Source organism: Vairimorpha necatrix, chromosome 9, assembly GCF_036630325.1.
Source record: "Vairimorpha necatrix chromosome 9, complete sequence".
NCBI lineage: Eukaryota > Fungi > Microsporidia > Nosematidae > Vairimorpha > Vairimorpha necatrix.
Window position 1 is genome coordinate 469,683 of NC_088824.1, and position 18,933 is coordinate 488,615.

At 27.0% G+C, this 18,933-nt stretch overlaps 2 protein-coding genes across 2 annotated transcripts; one reads left to right on the forward strand and one right to left on the reverse strand.

Moving 5' to 3' along the window:
* Positions 1-10,087: 10,087 nt before the first annotated feature.
* Positions 10,088-10,782, reverse strand: VNE69_09092 (DDE-TNP-IS1595 domain-containing protein; the record flags this gene model as incomplete). Its single annotated transcript, XM_065474610.1, has 3 exons — positions 10,088-10,340; positions 10,437-10,646; positions 10,709-10,782. 3 exons carry the CDS (start codon positions 10,780-10,782, stop codon positions 10,088-10,090), a joined length of 537 nt encoding a protein of 178 aa, XP_065330682.1.
* A 6,918-nt stretch (positions 10,783-17,700) lies between these two features.
* On the forward strand, positions 17,701-18,060 carry VNE69_09093 (putative SP-containing protein; the record flags this gene model as incomplete). Its single annotated transcript, XM_065474611.1, has 1 exon — positions 17,701-18,060. The coding sequence occupies one exon, from the start codon at positions 17,701-17,703 to the stop codon at positions 18,058-18,060; it is 360 nt and encodes a 119-aa protein (XP_065330683.1).
* Positions 18,061-18,933: the final 873 nt, after the last annotated feature.

The window sequence follows — 18,933 nt, forward strand, 5'->3', positions numbered from 1 at the left end:
TATTATGAAAATTTTTTCATAATTACACACGCGATCTAACAAAAAAATTATAAAATTCGTTTTATAATTTTAGATTACTACTGAACAATATATCAAATAAAATTAATTATTTATAATTGGTTTTCTATATTTTTACTAATTTAATTCCATATGGTAGTAATATATAATATAAACTACAATAAAACAACCATAAAAAAATATTAATAACTAGCGTATGCTTTCCCGTTTTGAAAACGGGATTTACATGTTTAGTTTTTTAATATGTATTTCCCCTTTTAATTTTGTTAAGTTTCCATTTTGGGATGAATGAATTTAAAAAGGAGAAAACATGATTTTTAAAAATACTTTTTAGCAACATATAAGGAGTAAAGTTGAGCTAAAATATTTAATAATTATAATGAGATAATTTTGGGATTTTCTAAGCTCAAGTTTTGACATTTATATTCAAAATCTTTATTAATAAATTAATTTGCAATTTTTCGTGGAAGGGTTAAATAAATTCTAAAAAACGATTCTGACGATATTTTGGAACTGAGTTTTACAAAAAACTTTATTAAAAACGAAAAGTATTAACATATAGTATACGCATCTATAATTATCAAATTGAAACATTAAATCTATATATGATATTATATTAACGTAAAAGGCTCAAAATGTATCGTTAGAAATTTCAAATTCACAAAAAAAGAGGGGTAAAAAATTAAATAAAATTCTTTTATATATATGATGTATTTTACAAGTTAATCTTCATATTAAAAAGATAATATGTTTAATTTTTGGTTTAATAGCAAAAAATTCTTATCATATCATAATATTTTTAACTCAAAATCATAGAATAATGAAAAATTGACTAGATATAATCTGCAGTACTTCCTATCTATAGAGTAAAAAATGTGTGTGTAATTGTTATATTGTACCTTACTTTTATTATTATTATTTTCAAATATATCATTTCTAAGCAAAAACTTAAAGTTGTATAATCGTATTTCCTGCATCTTAGATTTAACTTAAGCGAACAAAAAAACCGCCCTAACTAAGTATTAAAACAAAAATTCAAATATTATATAAATAAAAGTAATATGTTATACGAGCAAATTTTCATTGTATAGTATTTTAATGAGTTTTTAGAAATTTGATATTCATAAAAATCTCATCAAATAAACTAATCAAACGAAGCTTAAGACAATATATACAACTATGCAATAATTATAGGGACCAGACGGAAATCATTAGAAAAGGCAATTGGTAATGTAAATAATATTAGAGATGAGACTTCCAACAGATTAATTTTTAAAGGTATTTACATTCTGATAAGGATCAAATAAACTTATTTTATTCTCAAAAAGATACTAAATATAATTAAGAACTAGGAACAAAATATCAAATATGGTCGGCATATATAAATTGGTCTGATTTGCTGTGGTAATTTTATGTAAATATTTTATAGATTCTAATCTGAATTATAATATCTTTGGACATTGTGATAAAAATTATGAACAAAAACTAAATAATAAAAATAAATCCGTGCAATTATAACGACAAGAAAGATAAGAAACATATGACGGGGAAGGTTGGTTCAAAAAAATGGCGCTTTACTAGTAGATCAAATAGACAGTATTAGGGTGTGCAACTTTATTTCTGTAAAGTAGAAGTTTTACTCATGTGCAAGTAGCATGAGAAATAAGAGGTAACTGAACTATCTATGTATAGTTTTAAAAATTAGTTTTGTATTTCGTATTTTTTCTCCAATTCTTATAAGTGCATGTCTCAAGGAATTACAAGAGCTTTAGTGTGTATTAGGGATCGAGATATAAGCCGATGAGAATAAACTTAAAAATGTTGTTCACGAAATCATAAGACTTGAGATATAATCGAATCAAATGCAAGATGCGTTTTTATATAATGAAGCCAATAAGAATAGGCTATAGTAAGATAAGATAATTCTAATGTTTAAAGAAACTTTATTCTTTCAAATTAGGAAATCATTGATTTCGAGAATATTTAAACAAAATTTTTAATAAACTTAGTGTTTTTTTACATTACTATATATAATTCCTCCATAGACTTTGATTTTTTGCGACTGCACAAACGACAACAATGACATTTGAAGTATACATTTTAAATGACATTTGTATAAATATAAATTAGATTTTAGTATTGGATAATATACAAATTACCCACGTTTGATAGATCTCATAATGGATCCAATTATTATAAATGGAAAGGCAATAATCAGAAAGAACATAAAAAACGCACAAAAAAAATCATCCGAGAATGCATCATCTTTGTATTTTGTTGTAGTAGGTTGATCTCGTGTTTTGTTTACTTGAACAAGTTGTTTGTTTTTTTTCGGAGGCCTTTCTTCACTTGAACTTGAACTTGTACTTGTACTTGAGCTAGAACTTGAACTGGTTCTAGAACTAGATTCGCTATTTTTTTCTTTGATACGAATTGAAAATATTACGTTTAAGAATATACAGAATAAATTTCTAATAAACATGGGGGAATGAAGAGAATTAGTTTATATACAATAAGTTATGAGAACAATTGTCATTTATGTACTGCAATAAAGTGTTGTTATGATAAAAAAAGGTAGATTTTTCTCAAGTTATAAATCATGTAATTATATTAACAATAAATTAATAAACAAACAATTAAAAATATAGACATAATTTTCACGGGTATTCGTCATAAATTTAATATCACAAAACCATAATAACAACGGATACAGATAAACTAGGTATATATTATATATGTAAAAATATAATACTATATCTTTATTTTGTTTTCATGTGAATCTGATGTCTACAAACGTTCTACAGTTGTTTTTTTGTAACTTCTATTATACTTACAATATCTTACTGATCATTTAACCCGATCTCATACAAGAAAGCTGATACTATCATACATTAATTGTAATTTGTGTTTATGTTAAATCTAAAATAAGAGAAAACCAAGGATATTTAATCAATTGAATTGTAGTCACTTTTTACAATTACACTAAAAAACATGCTGAGGTTTTAAACACTATCCACGCTTTGACAAACAGTCATTGCAAAATTATAAGAATACATATGTGTTTTTATATACAGTCTTGAGAGAGGTATGTTTATAATATAACGTATATAATGATTTAAATGAATCATACTGTCCCCATTTTTTTGCGACGTTTACAATATTACTCCACGTTGATCTAAGACAAATACATAATTACAAAATTATACCCTTCCCCTTCGTCAATAAATCAAATGTTTAAATTTATATATTGTCAAATCTGCCAATTTGTTTGCTTCTGATCATGGAGGCCATCTGATCGTTGCAATCATTTTTTATTTCAATATATAAAAATATAAAAACATTTTAATTGCATATTGTCGTGATTTTTCTATAGATTAGAAACTTATTTATAACAGATGACGTTGTTTAATTTTTTGCTACAATCATACTCAATCTTCTCTCTTTCATTCCAAAAGCCAATCAAGATGATCTGGTAAGTCTTTTTTAGAGTCGAGATTAGATGTAATTAATTATTCGTACAGTAATATAAGTTTTTCTTTAAATCTATAATAAAACGAGATATTTACAGCATATAATTAAATGTAATAAATACCAAATACATAGCTTAAGAAATTTGCAAAATCCAAAAATATACAATATATTGCAATCCATTTAATATAATGCAATCTGTAATATAACATGTCAGTTATTAAGAAAAAAATACAGTTTATTGGTCTTATTTTATAGTGCTGTGGAGAGTTTTATTAATCTTAATACTATGTTTATTTGTCTTTTTAAGTTTTATATCAAGATATATTATATTAAAAGATTGAATTACATTTCAAATTTAATTGAGTATACATATCAGTTTACATAATTACATCTTTTTTATTCATATTTAACGCAGAAGTTTGGATTAATGTAATTTTATAAGCATAATTAGAAATAGACAAATAAAGCAATACAAAAAAAATATAAAATCAGTTGACATATGTAATTTTGATTTGCTTGGGTTTTTTTTAGCCCCATAAACATTTTATATTTTTTATTATCAAAACTAAATACAATAGAAACAAATATTATACATCTTCGCAATTTCAAAGATCATGATAGAAAAATGATGTATTCGAAGAGGACAATAATGCTCAAGAGGTAAATATATTTTCGTAGCTCAAAGAATACAAATAAATAGAAAGCGAGAAAGGCAATTTAAATATACAATTTAGGAAAAAAAAGTAATTATGAATTTTTTCAAAAATTACAAACGGCATCTAAAATGATTTATTATGTCGCATTTCTTTTCAATTTGTATTTAATATAAAATCATCTAGGGCGATAAATTTAAGACTATTGATAGGAGATTAAATAAATATTTGCATATAACTAATACTGAAGTATTTTGCCATGAAAATAAAAATCAAAGTAAAATTTTAAATGACGTTATATATATAACTACTATATAGCATTTCTAGAGATCTGTTGCACAAATGTAAACGATTAAAAAGAAGACTTGCTTTAAATAATTCCTATTTGTACATCATAAAACATATGAAAGCTTTAATGGAAGTGCTATTTTGTCATCCCAGGTTTTAGATTGTTTTAGAATGTCTTGTTTTTCCTTATATTCCAATACGTGGCAATTAACGATTTTGAATGTAAAAAACTGTATACAAACATACATAAGACGTTTTTATGTTTTATTTTGCCTAAAATTTTAATATTTAAACGTGCCAATTTGACATTGTCTTTTGATTTGTTGTGTTTATTTTAATAATAATTCATTGAAATTTACGTCCATTATCGTTAAAATTATTTTGCTTTCTTGTATTTTATTTTTTATTTGAATATTTTTAAAATTTCGTGATGAAATAATGCGTATCTATCATTACCGTAAAAATTTTTTTAAAGAATATAACGTCGCATCATGAATTTTTATTTATATATATATATATTTGTTCTTCTATAAGCACATTTTCAAGGTTTTCAACTAAAAATTTTGTTTTTTTTTTAGTAGATAAAAATAATCTAGATTTGTTTTCTTCATAAAAAAACTACTTTGTGCATACTTTAATCTGGTGATTTTTAAAGTGTATTTTATTTCGTATGTTACTATTATAAAAACATATTCATGTTTGGGCGAACACTATGATTTTTTACCAGTTTATACAAAACTTTGGGTTTTTTTTCTTATCTTGATTTATTAAGTGAAAATTCATGAAAATTAACTAAATCATAATGCTCATTGTAAATTAAATTTGTTTTTATTTTCTAATTTCAAAGCTTCCTTATAAACTATAATTTCGTAGTAAGAGTCGAGCGAGATATAATAAATTATCTACGGTATAATAAGTTTGTTTATGGAACCTTTTTGCGTCTAACTAAAGTGTTAAGCATCTAATTTAGAATTTCTCCATAAGGATGCTACAATATTGTTGTGGTAAATAACGATACGTGAAGTAATCGTTTCAGACAATTTGGTTCAAGTCCATGAAGGGTACAATTTAATAAGACGCTATAAGCTAATAAATGAACAAGCCCTTGTATACCAAAAGACTATCTTGTGAGAACCATTTTAAGGATTCTGTAATAATATGGTCATAACTATAGACAGGCTAGTAATCAATGCGGTCCAAAAATACTGAAATTATGTAGTGGTATAAGGAAACGTTTAAAAACTCCAGATAATAGCAACGACATTTGTTTTAGTACGATGATTTCTTTTGTAAGTGATTCAAAAATGTCAATTTGATATACGCCTTTGCAGTAAGGTGGATGCTATTTGAGGCATTGATGATACAGTTTTTTTTAAAAAACTAAATTCTATTTAGTATCCGAAGTTGCTGCAATGGTAATTTGAGGGGGAAAATTAGTGAGAAATGACAGTCATAGTTCTACAAAGATCAAACACGAATCATCATGGTGTATATATAGAATTTTATTTTTATCTACAAAAAAAATAATTAAACATTCAGATTTAAGTTTGTACAATTATTAATTTGATGTTCATGTCTTGTTTTTTTATTATCTAATGACAAAAAATACTATAAATCTAATTATAGAAAAAAGTAATTACGAATATAAAAATAAACTACAGGTCGCAATATTTTATTTCGAAGTTTTCCCAGCTAAAATTAGATTATTGCTTTATTAAATCTAACGAGGATAGGCATTTATCATATAGGCTTAGACGTTTTTATTTAATCAATAACAAATGCATTTTCCTTGCATTTAAAAATGTGATTTGTGAACTCTTCATAGAAAAGACTTAAAAATATTTTCTATTTGAGATAATATTTATTTATTAATACATTTTAATGCTTTTATTATGTTTCTTTGTACGATAAGAACTTGTGGATTGTTTCATTGAAATTTTTGATTGTAAGACAATATAAGTGTTCCTTGATCCAAATTATTTTCTTATTTCTATCTATATTCCTTGTATAAAAATAAATTTATCCTGCTTTTTATTCTTTTTTTTATATTTTTGCATTCTTAAAACTGTTTGTTATATCATAATTTCAATTAAAGTATAGATTAGAATGGTTAAAACGAATTTTCATTGTATTTGCACATAACGTGCTACAACAATATTATATACATATTTAATTTTTATAATCATTCTTCAAAATATAGTTAGATGCTTTTTAGGATTTTTTCTTTTTAAAAAATTTGCAAAACGTTTTATCATTTAAATGAAGATACAGTCGAATGCAATAATTTAAACTGTACTTTTTAAAACGAAAATAATTCTTTGAATATTGCCATTTTGAATCATTTTTATTTGACATGTTTGTTGAAAAATGTATTAGGCTTAAACATTTTTTGAATTAGTAATTTTAAGCATACGGGAGAACCGTTTTTTAGACATGATTTATAAATTTTGCTTTTATATAGATGGCGGTATGTTACCTAATAAAAAAAAGTTTATTTATTTTTGTCAACCTCCAATCGTATTTTGTTTTCTAAAACCAATTTTTAAAGTGGGTCTTCACTGTAAACAATAAATATAGACATATTGAACAAAAAAAATCTAATTGCCTATACTACCTTTCTCTTTTTTGCATTTATACTTTGAGAAATTAAATAATCAAATATTTAAGGATTAATTTAGTATTTTTAATCCCAAAAGATTACAAAAACCAAAATTATAGAATTTGCTATTTTAAATATTTAAGTTATATCTTTACATATTTATGTACCTTTTAAAAACAATTTAATTGTTTTTATTTTATTTTAAAAGCTATTTTAAAAAAAAATTTTTTCTTTTAAAATATTTTTTCCCATGATAAAAAATAAAAAAATTAGCGATGACTTATAAATCTATAATATGTGTTTTTAAACATGAAATTTATTGATTATTAATTTTTTAAAGTTTCTTCTCTTACTGAAAAAAAATTACTCATCTATATCCGTTATTTACAAATATGATATCTAAATACGATTTTTCACACACTAAGAAATATGCAAATCTAAAAAATTAAATAGCTCAAATTTAATTTTCAGTCTTAAATTAAGCAATGTAAAAATCTTTTACATGATTTTTCAATTTTAAAAAAAATACAAATTAGTTTAAAATGTGTGTTAATAGAATAAATCTGTTTAAACCCCATTTTTTATCTTAATATTTATTAGTATTGATAGATAGAAGCGTATTAACAACAACTTAAGATGAATAATAAATTCAAACGATAAAAAAATAAGCTCATGATACTTAATGCCAATATATAACAGTGGATAAACAAAGAACAACGTTGAAATTATAAAAAAACCATAACATTTTTAAATTCCGTGATCAAGTGGCTACATAACATCTTTATGAGGAATTTCTTGTGAGGAGAAAAATTTAAGTGATATAGACCATATAAAACTTTAAGTGATAGTATAGAAGTTAAATAAGGGAAACCACTGTTCAATATGACACTACACGAAAGCATCCACATATTAAATTACTTATAAAACTTCTAGAAAATTCTCCATATAGTTTTTATGTAATTTTTGAAGTTTTCTTATTATTGCCAGATCTGTTTGGGTTGTTATAGTCAATAAATGGGTTTACGAATTGTTTTTAGTAATCTCAATTCGAAACACACTTTATTAGAGTTTTTTGATAAGCAATTCTATTTTATACAATAGAGTATTATATCTTGGTTTTTTTTGTTTTAATCATACGAGAATAGTATTTTATAGCTCAAAATATTCTATAATCTTCTTAATATAGTCATACTATATTTTTTATCATTATTTTTACATTATAGAAGCTAATATTATTGAGGAATAAAAAAAATTAGTTAAATAATAAAAAGCATCCTAAATGAAAAACATGAAAATAAACAAGTATTTTTCTAAAATTATAAATAATAATTAATGCCCGAGAGACTTAATTTTCTGTTAGGCAAAGGCAAATATCATACCGGACTCGAGGTAGTTTTTTTTTAACATTTACAATATATGTCATTATCATAATAGCTCTAGTTTGATAATGAAAATGTATTTTAAGTGTCGTAAGTATTCTGCAAGGTAGATAGAACGCCCATTTCTTAATTTTAAGAAAACGCGATACGAAGAATTAGTAGTATATATATTTTTCTTTTTTTTTTTCTTGCAAGTAAGGGGTAGAAATAAACCTTACATAGGGACCAGGGGGATTTGGGTGTGATCCTCATCCAACTGGTACTGTGAGATTCTTACTCACTAAAACTCCCTCCATACAACTTGCCGGTGGAGCAAGCTCCGCCGTATCCATTGGACTTTGGCTCCAGGAGAACATTTTCCATTTATACCTCAAATCGCGTCCAGAGTGAACTCAAAGCGTATATATTTAACGGGCATGGCTATCTATACCCCGAGGAAAAATATCATCGTACTGACTCAAAGGTCCCTACAATCATCTGCATTGCACACACGGCTCCTTACACGACCACATCCCCAGCCCGGCTTTTTTTATTGGGCTGCGTTGACCACCAGTCTCCCACTAGTTTCGGCCACCGTGTTACAGAATCTTGTAGGATAGGGCCCTACTTCGTCTAGTCTCTTAGTTAGCTCTAGGATCCCACTCTAGAGTGCACCAGCCATGGGCTCCAACTAGGCCGTACCCATTAGATACTTTTATGTATCATTAAGTCACCAAAGAGTGATACTGTTTTTTGGCCTTGAGGTGCGTTTCTACACTAGATGCTAATTCCCCTGTGGCTGGACACACACAAGTTTCATTGAATCAACTTAATGATTATCGTGGACATTTTCATCATCTGAGTTGTTCCAACTGCATCATAGAAAGTAGAAACAATTTTGGTGCCCCTGGGAATCGAACCCAGCCATTGCTCAATGGAAGCATAGCATTCGCTTGTGCTAAGGGCACCTTATATATTTTTCTTTGTATATAGGATTTTTTTGTAAAAAATTTATGAACATTACAAGGTATGATCTGTGTATTAAAACTTTAAAAATTTTGCTATAAATTATAAAAAATGAAAAATGGAATAGATGATGCAGTAATTGTCGAATATAAAAACAATGCAAAAAACTGTCAATTGATATAATAATTATGTATCGTACAATGCACACCAATAAAACAAAATATTTAGCTTTCATTGATTAAATTAAGAGCAATACATAATTTTTTGGCTAGAAAAGGAGGTTCTGAAAATAATAAGTAATGATTTTAAACTTTAAATGCGAGAGAATGCATAAATAAATTTTCCGCTTAGCGCATTACAGAAATCAATAGTATTAATGTTATCTTAGAGCGCGCCTGCAAAAAAAATAAGAATTCTGTTAGATGCCTTTGAAACAGTAAAAATCTATCAGAACCATCAGCTATTCAGCTAGAGCTATCAAAAAAATGTCCTGCGAAGTTTTATATAATTCAATATTATTTAAATGCAATTGGAATATTTGCTAAATTACAATGTGTCTATACTTCTTACCTATAAATAGGAACAATATCACTAGTGTGGTCCTATCAGGAAAATCGACCCACAAAAAAAACATAAATTGAGTATCCAAACATTTTTCTAGAAGTAAAGCAAAATCATGGGGAATTGAATATTTTTTTTTATATTGGCAATGTCTTTTACGCCAAAAAATTCTTTCAAAAATTTAGAGATAGATTATAGTTTAACTCACTTCTTTTTCTATAATCGTGGTCTAAGTTGGACCAGAAATTTTCAATCTGGTTTGTATGACCACCCTCTCCATTAACAAATCCCTTACTATGATTTACTAATTCATGTACTGATCCAAAATTAGCCACAGCTTTAGGATATGATGAATATCCATCAGAAACAATAATAGTTCCTGGGAGTATATATTTTTTAAACTTTTCTAATAGAGTTTCATGTTTTCTATTAGGAACTAATGAAACAAAAAAATTCGTTCCATCACCTTCTATAGCTCCTCCAAGTATCCATTGTATACTTTAAGTATCGTCTTGTATAGACGATGGATTATCAATCACCAGACCATTGCATATGGCCGTTATATCAATTTGAATACGTGTATTTCCTCCACCTATCTTTTCAATTCTAGAAGGAGTCTCACTTATAAAATCTATTAATACATTTTTAAATTCATTGTATGTGGACTCGGCCATCTGACCAAAATTAATAGCTTGATAATTGGTGTATGAAAAGACCCAACAATACAAGTACCTTAGAATCTTTTTAATTATATAACCAATTAAAAAAATTTGGTGCTTTTTTTTAAGGAGCACTTTCTTTTACATTTTTTACTTGGGCATTTGTACCCTTTCTTATCAATGAAAAAAGCTGTTTTAATTATTTTCATGTTTCTTACACAAGAATTAGATACACATGGCATAACAGGTTTTGTTACACCCATTTCTAATCAAAGTGTAATTGCCATGTCATTATCTTGGAATATAAGATTCCAAGGATCAAGTTCTCCTACCTTTATTAAAATTCCTTCTACTAGCATAATGGGTAAGACAATGGAAAAAAATACTATAGCTTAGAAAATCGACCCCCAGAAAAAAAAATAGACAAAAGAGTAAAAAATCGAGAGATTTTTTGATTTTAAAGAAGTGATTATTTTTATATACTGTTTTAAGTAGAGGGGGTCAATTTTCCTAATAGCGCCACTAATGCTAAATGCCGCATTTAAATTTTATCCCGCAAAAAATTAATATATAAATGATTTTTGTCTAAAATATACAAAAATAACATTAAAAATAAATTTGATATTGTTTTATGTAAAAAATTGATTTTATATTACAAATATTAATAATACATTAGTATCTTATAAAAAATACCAAATTATTTTGGGGGTTTTCTGCGACGTATTGTATTGGTGTACAAATCTATGATATGCAAATTATACAGAGGCAAGCAGAAAATAAAAATCTTTTTTTATTTTTAATTTTTGTATGTGTAAACCTTTTAAATATAACAACAAAAAAACTATGCTTTATTTTTACGTTTTTTGATGTTTTCTATTTTCTGGTTTTCTGATAAATTTTTATCTCTTTTATGTCAAGTCTTTGATCTGATTAACTATTTCTATAATATTCATTTTTTACGTTTAATCGTGTCATCTTAAATTTTTTTTAAATTTATGTGACTAATCATTTAGTCGAACATTTTATTTGTTCAATTGTCTTTCTTTTACAAACTAAAACAAAAATTCAAAAAATGGCTGTATATTATAAAAAAATAAATTACTTACATCTACACTTTTTTAAAATATATCGTATGTTTATATGTAAAGAATAATTCCATTATGCGCATTATGAAATTCTTTCATGTTTTTTGTTGAGATTTACATTTTAAAAAAAAATAAACGATAAATTTCAGATTAATTTTTTTTACATTTAATTGAAGTTGTATTATTGGTATTAAAAATATCTTTCTAAAAGTCAAATATGTATGTGCATTAAATCTTTTTGCAAATACTTAATTTAGTATTACATATAAAATTATTTTAACAAAAGCAAATAATCGCACAGTGAATACATGACTAAAAAAGCATGTAGACAGCAGAATATAATAAAAATAAGTCTAAGATGATAACTCTTTGATCTAGAATTACTTAGAGTAATAAAAATTTAAAAGTAAAATTTTAATACTATATTTTAATAAGAATTACATATTGAATAAACTAAAATATCACAAACACATTAAAAAATCATGATTTACTAAGTATAAATAAAATTAATAATTGCAAGTTTATACTGTGCTGAAAGCATGAAAGCAAAAAACTGTTTTGTTTAAAAATACGATAACAACAATGAACACTACAAAGATCAAGATACAATTGAATATAATTGTTATTTAAACACATAATGACAACAAAAATAAAATACTATTAAGAAGTCTTATATAAATTACAAAGAGAAAGTAGAATCATGTTAAATGCCAATAAAAAAAATTTGCAATAATATCTAAGCATAGATAATAATTAAAAGATGCTACTTATGTACATTATAAATCTTAGACAATATATAAAAAACAGAATACAATATAAAAATACAAAAAATAAAAATTATATTTTAATGTAAAAGATAAATAATTTTCATGTTTTGCATTATCACTTTAAAATATATAAGAGCATGAACAATAATACCGCAGAAATGTAATACTAGATTCACGGGGTAAATTCAAATCTGAATTTAAGACATTAAAGTAGTCGTGTGTTATATATATTTTGAAATTGAGAAAACAAACTGAGACAAAATATTAGAGAAAAAAAATATTTTTTTATTTTTTCTGCTTAAAAACTTAAAGATTACGTTTACAGATATACACGGTGTTAAATAAAGTTTCTCCTTCCTTTTCATAATATTTTTAGATGGGTAAAATATTTATTTATTATTTATAGTAAATATTTTACAGTAGATACTTTGGGTAAGTATCTACTGTAAAATATTTACAGGATAATCTCTGTAACTAGATTATCATCCTGTAACATACTCCCTTTCTTTAAACTCTCCCAATCCGTGGGATCCGAGTTCTCAATTAGTTGTAAGTCTTTTTCATTATACCGAAATAGTTTTCCATACATGTCCTCAATCTCAAAACCACCAGAGTCAAACTTTCTTCTTACCAGATAAGGTCCTGTCCATTTATCATCAAGCTTATTCAGTTTTTCAAATGGTTCCTTTTTCTTCATAACCGCATCTCCTACTTTAATATTTTTGCCTTTAACTCTATCATTCGTGCGTTGTATGTCTCTATTTCTATCTTCTATCACCTTTTCGTGTAACTTTTTCCGTAACAACTCAATCTTCTTAAGTGTATCATTTTCTTCTATAAATACTGCTCCACCATCTTCTTTCTCCGTAGTTATATCCTTAGGCTCTCTCCCATATAACAATCTAAAAGGACTACTCTTGAATTTTATTAGTGGTGTTATCCTATATGCGTATAGCGCGATTGGTAGGAACATATCCCACTCTGACCATCTTCCATTGCATATCTTAGCCAACCTTGCAATAAGTGTACGGTTTAGTCTCTCCGTTTGTCCATTACATCTTGGATGGTAGGCGCTTGTAAACGACTTCCTAGTATTTATCATTAAACACAATTTTTTTTATGATTTTATTGTTAAACTCAAGTCCTTGATCAGTCAAAATTACTTCCGGAGGTCCATGTCTCAATAAAAATTCTTCATAAATAAATTTCGCTACAGATTCCGCATCTTTTCTTTTTAAAGCTCTCACTTCTGCCCATTTAGTTAGGTAGTCTGTTCCTACCAGAATAAATTTATTTCCACCGTCTGTTGTGGGTAACGACCAACTATATCCAACCCAATCATATTGAACGGACTTTTTATTTCCACACGTCTAATTTTATTTTGCAACGTCTTGTCTCTAAATCTTCTACAAGTTTCACAGTTACGAATGTATTCAACTACTCTGTTTCTTATATTTGGTACACTCGCAATATTTCTGATGTACATTATAGTAGAATCTATACCTCCATGGCCAAGCTCTAAGTGCTCTCTGTATCAGTTTTAATATTGTTTCATTGTCTTCTTCAACATTTATTCTTTCTTCATTTTTAACCACTGTTTGACACTTTCTTAATTGGCAATTTTCTAATACACCACGTGAAAGTACATCAGCCAAAACGTTATTTGAACCTTTTATATGTTCGATTTCATATTTATAGTTTTGCAGTTTCATTATCTATCTTGCCAATCTCCCTATAGGTGTTTTCTGTTTCATTAACCATATTAATGAACTATGATCTGTCCTGATGATAAAATTGTTAGACAAATATACTTTAAGTTTTTCAATAGACCATACAATAGCTAAACACTCTTTCTCAGTTGTAGTGTAATTAATTTCGGCGCTATTTAGCGTTCTACTTATCCACGTTATAGGCATTTCTTTTCCCGTATCTGTAAATTGTGTAAGTACTCCCGCAATTCCAATGTCCGAGGCATCAGTATACAAATAAAATGTCTTATTCATATCTGGTAAAAGTAAAGGTTTGGCATTTAATATTTCTTGTTTCAGGAGCTCTAAAGCATTTTCTTCTTCGTCTCCAAATATAAAGTTACCTTTCTTTAACCTTTTTAATAACGGCATAGCCTTCATGGTATATGATGGTATAAATCGTTTAAAATATACTATAAATCCTAAAAGTTTTCTTAAGTCGCTGACGTTCTTTGGATTTTCTAGGGTGTTAACCTTATCCAATTGGTCCGATTTAATTTTAAGTTCTCCATTCTCTACAGTGTGTCCTAAAAAATCAATTTTACTCACTGCGAATGCACATTTTTTCATGTTAAGTCTGAGTCCAAATTTTGACAAAATTTCCAGGACTTCTCTCACATCGTCGACATGTTTGTCTTTCCCTCTTGAGAATATTAAAATATCATCAAGGTAAACAACTACTTTCCTCCAAAGTATATCTTTAAATATCCAATTCATAATCTTCTGAAACGTAAAAGGGGCATTGACTAAGCCAAATGGCATCTTAGTCCATTCATATACACCTTGCTTTACAATAAATGCAGTTTTATGAATATCTCTTGGGTTCACTTCGATCTGATGGTAACCCATCTCCAAATCTAAAGTGGAGTACATATTTTTCCCTTGAATAGCATCTATTGCTTTATCCATGTGGGGGATCGGGTATGGCGTACTGATTGTGTTTTCATTCAACTTTCTATAGTCAATACACATTCTCATACCTCCGTCTTTTTTAGGTGCAAGCACTACGGGGGAAACATAATTACTCGTGCTCTCTCGTATTAATCCATTCTGTAACATCTCATCTATTTTATTTTTAATTATGAGATTCTGTTGCGGATTTCTTCTATATGGTTTACAACATATAGTTTTACTTTGATCTTTAAGTTTAATATCATGTCTAAAAGGTAGAATTTTCTCCTTATTTCCGGATTCTTTCATATATTTATACAGTAAGCACCTAATATTTTTATTGACTTCTTCATGTTCACCAAACTTGCATTCTAATGCCTCTATTTCCATGGGTATTTCCTCGCTTATTACTGATTTTAAACTGTACTCTTCTGTTTCCAATTTAAGCCTTGTTCCATCATTAAAGATTTCAATTTCATTTTCTTCCCAATGAACTTTAATACCTAAATGTCTACTTGTTATACTACCGATGAGTATATTTTCATTAAGATCTTCCATTACCGCAAATTCTGTTTCGTAAGCGTGCATGTTATTTTTATCACGCAATACCGCTTTTAACATGCCTACCGAGCTATCCTTTCTAGTTGCTAAATTGACCGAAATTCTATTTTCTATATCTATTGGGATATTTAACATCTTCACCAGGTCGTAACTAATGTAATTAATGTCGGCTCCATAGTCTAGTAGTGCTAGTACTTTTCCTCCGCCAATTTTCACCAAAAATCTAGGGACATTGGCTGCCTTGCTACTACATGTTAATGTCATCAGTTTCTTATCTGAACACTTCTTATAATCATTTCTGCCACCAGTATTGGTTTGTATTATGCTCTTCGATTTATTCTTTGATAGTTCTGGACAATTACTTCTATAATGTTGACCTTTGCAATTGTAACAGCTAATAAATTTCTTTTGAAAACCACTTCTCACATCTTCCGATTTATTCTTGCTAATTTGCATCTTAGATTGTTCTTTACTCTCATTCTCAGAATCTATCTTAACTGCCAATTTCAAAACTGCCATCCAACTCTTACAATCCCTGTATCGATTTGCATTCCCAACTGGTATATTCATAACTACCGTATTAATAACATCTTTTAGTGGTATAGTAATGTTTTTGTGTATTGAGTAAATTTCTAACCATAATATCTCGTTGTTACATTCTCTCAACTTCTTATGTAGTAGTATATTCAACAATTTACTGTTGCCAGAAACTTCTTCGGGGCTGAAGTATTCTAAGAACTGTTGTTCAAATTCAACTACACTTTCAAACACATTATATCTTGAGCCTTCAAACCAGAGTCGAGCTTTTCCAGTGAGATTAGTTTCTACAAAACCAAAATATTCTTCTTCAGTCCAAGATTCTCTAAATGGTTTAAATTGTAGTAAGAACTCTTCTGCTTCCGTCCTTTTACCATCAAATTTTCTGAAGTTGTATGTACCCCTGATGTTGATTTTCATTGCAGCTAATTGTTTTTCTAGCATCTCTACTGTATTCCTAGTCGTTTGCTTCTCGACTGGTTCCATATCATCTTCGTTGTCGCCATTTGTTAAATAAAGTTTCTCCTTCCTTTTCATAATATTTTTAGATGGGTAAAATATTTATTTATTATTTATAGTAAATATTTTACAGTAGATACTTTGGGTAAGTATCTACAATAAAGTAATTACAGGATAATCTCAGTAACTAGATTATCATCCTGTAACACACGGAAATAAATTAAAGACTTATAAATACAGTTTGACTTTTGTTTTAGTGTAAACAGCATAAAAATTGGGTTTTATTCTCTTTAAAATTAAGATCGCTATACTCATGAAAGGACTATGATTAACATAACAATCTTTAGCATTAAAAAATTGTAGATTATTAGATTCCATATATGTCAAAAACTGTAACAGGTAAAATTAGCTTGGTATATTAATGAAACAAATGAAAAACTTAAACTTCTAAAAAAAAATTAATTTTATACTATATTTAAATATTTGTATATAATGTATATGAGCTACTGAATTAAAGCCGAAATATTTCGTTTGCAATATAATAAATTTAGGTTAAATAAACAAAACAGACTGTCTATAATTTATCACTATAAAATATCTATATACTTTCGTATTGCAATAAATATTAAATGTGTATTTTATATGTATTATATAAAGTTCGCTGTTTGATACTGACGTAGCCATGCTGGTAAAAATGCTCCAGCATGTTGTCGTGGTCGTTTATATTAAATTTTTTATTTACAATGTTTTGTCCTTTGGTTTGTTTCTCATTCCTCTGCTTTCTCATGTTCATCATTAGTTTCTATTTTTTGGTGTGGGCAAGGGCCAAATTTATATTTATAGTTTTCTTTGTTTGTTTGTAAACAATTCGTTCAGATCAAACAAACAAAAAACAAAAAAAAAATGAATTACTTGTGGGATACCACAGATACAAATTATATCCCATTTTATTCTGTAATTTATTATAGAATTTAATTTTGTTACACAAACTCAGTAAAACACTAATAATTCTATTTTTTAGTATATAAAAACTATAACTAATTATTTTTAAAAGATTATCGACATAATTTTTTGCCCTTATGAATTTTTTAATGTTGTTATATGCTAAAATATTAGCTATAAATGCTAGTATTGTATCGGATCTTTACAATGAACAACAAACACATGAATATCAAGATGCAGATCTTGCAAAAATATATCTTAATAAACATAATGGACTTTCAAAAAATAAAGATTCTCAGATCCTCAATGCAGAAGAAACAAAAGAACACGCTCAACCAATTTTAAATGATGGAAATGTCTGCGAATCAAATAAAAATATATGTTTTTTGCAGATAGAAAAGAATGATCAGCACAAAAATAGTCCTGCACATACTACAGATCTAAGTAATAATATAAATTCTAAGTTTTTAAACCCACATGTATCTAATTGGTTTTAGAGAATGCACTTTATGTTAAAAAATTTTTGTAAAAACAACTATTGGATTTTAAAAAATTTAATGTGTCTAACTTTTTTTTGCATGATAATTCTTTTTGTTTACCTGTTTTTCTTATTAAAACATTAAAAATCTTACGAAATATTAGTTTGTATGATTAGCTTTTAGAGTAGTTTGTCTGTTGAAAATATTTTTATATGAAATTTATTTAGTCTTTCATTGTAACTTTCCATTTTATGTCTTTTCGTAGTTTAATACTTTTTGTTGAGGGTTCTGATCAAATATTTAGAAATAATTTAAAATGTTTCATAACATATAAATAAAAGGCCTAAATATATTGAGGAATTGTGCCAAGATTTAATTTACATTAGACTGTTGCAGCCATAGAATATGCCTTTGACTAGACTTGGTAAGGGTATACAATCATCATCTAACGTATATTTTATACACTGGCACATATGTTTTCATTGCAAATGAATTTTTAAATAGCAAAACATTAGAGGTATTTTCTAAATTTTCTATAAAAAAAGGTATTTGAGGTTTACATATTTGTGCTATGTTTGTTTATGAATCACAAAACTCAATATCTTTTTTATATTCTAGTAGAATGGCAAAAAAAACAAATTTGCTTGGCTTTATTTTTCATACACGATAATGTTTTTCTCGAATGTTGTATCAAAAGCTTTGATATTTGTGCATTTATTTGGACTATCAGATCAATTTTTTTTTTATTTGAAGTTAAATTCAATATAGTATGCGCCTCAGTAAAATCAGCAAATGAAGAAGAAAACAAGTATTATATTAGTTTTGAATTAACCGATAAGTTTTTATGAACAAAAAATACAATGTAAATACCTTCTATATGCCAGAAAACCT